This window comes from Phalaenopsis equestris, unplaced genomic scaffold (genome assembly GCF_001263595.1).
Source record: "Phalaenopsis equestris unplaced genomic scaffold, ASM126359v1 Scaffold197661, whole genome shotgun sequence".
Lineage (NCBI taxonomy): Eukaryota > Viridiplantae > Streptophyta > Magnoliopsida > Asparagales > Orchidaceae > Phalaenopsis > Phalaenopsis equestris.
In genome coordinates, this window is record NW_018217610.1 from 1 (window position 1) to 2,521 (window position 2,521).

General features: G+C 44.5%; 1 protein-coding gene across 1 annotated transcript; it reads left to right on the forward strand.

Annotated features, from left to right (window-relative positions):
* Positions 1-605: 605 nt before the first annotated feature.
* On the forward strand, positions 606-2,493 carry LOC110035417 (embryonic protein DC-8-like). The gene is made up of 2 exons (XM_020739651.1): positions 606-2,160; positions 2,253-2,493. The coding sequence occupies exons 1-2, from the start codon at positions 664-666 to the stop codon at positions 2,349-2,351; spliced, it is 1,596 nt and encodes a 531-aa protein (XP_020595310.1). The 5' UTR covers positions 606-663; the 3' UTR covers positions 2,352-2,493.
* The last annotated feature ends 28 nt before the right edge of the window (positions 2,494-2,521 follow it).

Sequence of the window (2,521 nt, forward strand, 5' to 3'; positions counted from 1 at the left end):
GTATTATTCTACAACCTCTAATGACTTTATAGATATAATTAATTTAAATTTTCAATTAATGTATATTATAAAATAATATAAGACTATAAGATTTTTAATGTAATCTAAAATGAGCTTAAAATTTTATAGGAGTATTCTATAATTAAAATTCTCTCAATATTTTTTCAAAGATAAAAAAAACATAAAAATTTTAAATGTTTATATAAAAAAATTAAATAATTTACAGCTAATAAACATAGATTTGTTAAAAAATTTTACTTATAAAATATTCAGTTATTACTTATAAAAATTTTATCATATAAAAATTATAAATCAATGAAATACATCTGTACATTCTGTCATATTATGATTTTTAAGCACATCCTCAGGACTGTTTCAAATTTCGGCCGGCCGATAAGGAATGCCAATTCTTCCCAACTAGACAAATAGGACACGTGTGATACATGCTGACACAGCATACTAAGATCAAGACACATGTCCCAAATCCGGACACGTGGCAAGAGACTTCGATAACGGCATCCCCTCCATCCCCCAGCTCGCCGATCGTTTCTCTATTTAAATCCATCTCCAATTTCCTTTTCATCACCGACTTTTACAGAGAATCAGTTCTCTAACGTTCTCAGTTTTAATCGTCGTGAGCGGAAGTAATTCATATTGTCAACAATGTCATCGAAGCAGACGAAGGAGGAGCAAGCGGTGACCGGCGCCGGAGACGGCGACGCCACTGTGCAGGAGACAAGAGGCGGGGGCACTATCCTCGGTAACCTCGTAGGCGCTGTGCAAGGAACTCTGCAGACGGCCAAGGAGGTCGCTTTCGGCGGCTCTGGCGAGAGGGAGGATGAATCGAATGAAAGAGCCGGTGAATTCAAGGATAAGGTGAGGGAGTTTAAGGAAGACAGTGAAGGAAAGACGGAAGATAAGGCGGAGGAGGCGAAGGAGAGGTTGAGAGAGTACACCGACAGCGCGAAAGGTAAGACAAGTGAGTACAAGGACTCTGCTGCGCAGAAAACAGAGGAGGCCAAGGAGAATATCAAAGATAAGGCAGGCGAGTACAAGGACTCTGCTGCGAAGAAAACAGGAGAGGTCACAGAAAACATCAAAGAGAAAGCTGGGGAATACAAGGATTCAGCGGCACAAAAGGCAGAGGAAGGCAAGGAGAAGCTTAAGGAATACAAAGATTCTGCTGTGGGGAAAGCAGAAGAGGACAAGGAGAGGTTGAAAGACTACGCTGATGAGGGCAAAGCGCAACGCGAGTATGGAGGTGAGAGCGAGCAAGGGAGAGGAATTCTCGGCGGTGTAATTGGTAGTATAGTTGGGGCCGTACAGGGAACTCTAGGGAAGGCCAGGGAGGTTGCCTTCAGTGGCTCTGGTGAGCGGGAGGAAGAAGCAAAAGTGAAATCTAGTGAGTACGAGGAGGCTGCTGGGCAAAAGATAGAGGATGCGAAGGGCAAGGTGAGGGAGTACGAGGACGCCAGCAAAGGGAAGGCCGAGGAGGCGAAGGAGAACTTGAGAGGGTACGCTGACAGCGCAAAAGAGAAGACCGAAGAGTTAAAGGACTCCGCGGCACAAAAAACAGAGGAGGTGAAGAACAACATCAAAGGTAAGGCTGGCGAGTACAAGGACTCTGCCTCACAGAGACTGAAAGACTACCAAGACACTGTTGCGGAAAATGCACGAGAAACGAAGGCCTCTACTGAGCAGAAACTAGACGATTACGCGGAAACCACAAAGGAGAAAGCGGGAGAAACCAAGGACTCTACGTCCCAAAAGCTTAGAGAGTACAAGGACGCTGCCGTGGCAAAGGCTACCGAAGCAAAAGACAGAACGGGAGAGAAGGCCGTGGAGACCAAGGATGCTGCAGTAGAGAAGGCGAAGGAAAGCAAGGATAACTTGTTGGGGAAAGCGGGAGAAACTAAGGATTCTACCTCACAAAAGCTTGGAGAGTACAAAGACACTGCTTTGGCAAGGGCTACAGAAGCAAAAGACAGAACGGGGGAGAAGACCGTGGAGACCAAGGATGCAACTGTGGAGACGGCGAAGGAAAGCAAGGATAACTTGGTGGATAAAGCGGTGGAAACTGCACAACGAGCCATGGATTATTTGACGGGCAACCGGAAGGAGAACGAGGGAAGAGATGATGACACTATTGATGGCACGAAGGTGACGAAATCTAAGCTGTAACTTGGTTTTTATTGATGTATTTTATGTACGAAAGAACGTATCTGATTGAAATTTTGTTTTACGGGCTGCAGGAGAAGTTGGTTGAGACCAAAGAGTCGGAACAGGAGAAATTAGACGATGTGGAGCGGAGATTGAGGGACTTGGGAGTGGCGAAGAGCGGAGAGAAGTGAAGGACTAAGGAAGGGCAGGGCATTGGAACTATAGTAGTCGCGTTTAAGTGCATTGGAACTATAGGATCGCTTATTATTTGAAGTTATTGTGCGTGCTTTTTTTTTTCCCCTTTTTTTTTAGGTCTGGATTTTTATTGTTAGTCTTTGGAATCAGCCTGGGATGGTACCGA

Bases quoted from the DNA above. Each gene is read 5' to 3' on its own strand.
- LOC110035417 (XM_020739651.1), top strand. From the start codon at position 664: ATGTCATCGAAGCAGACGAAGGAGGAGCAAGCGGTGACCGGCGCCGGA. The intron at 2,161-2,252 runs GTGACGAAATCT...TACGGGCTGCAG, and splicing joins ACACTATTGATGGCACGAAG to GAGAAGTTGGTTGAGACCAA.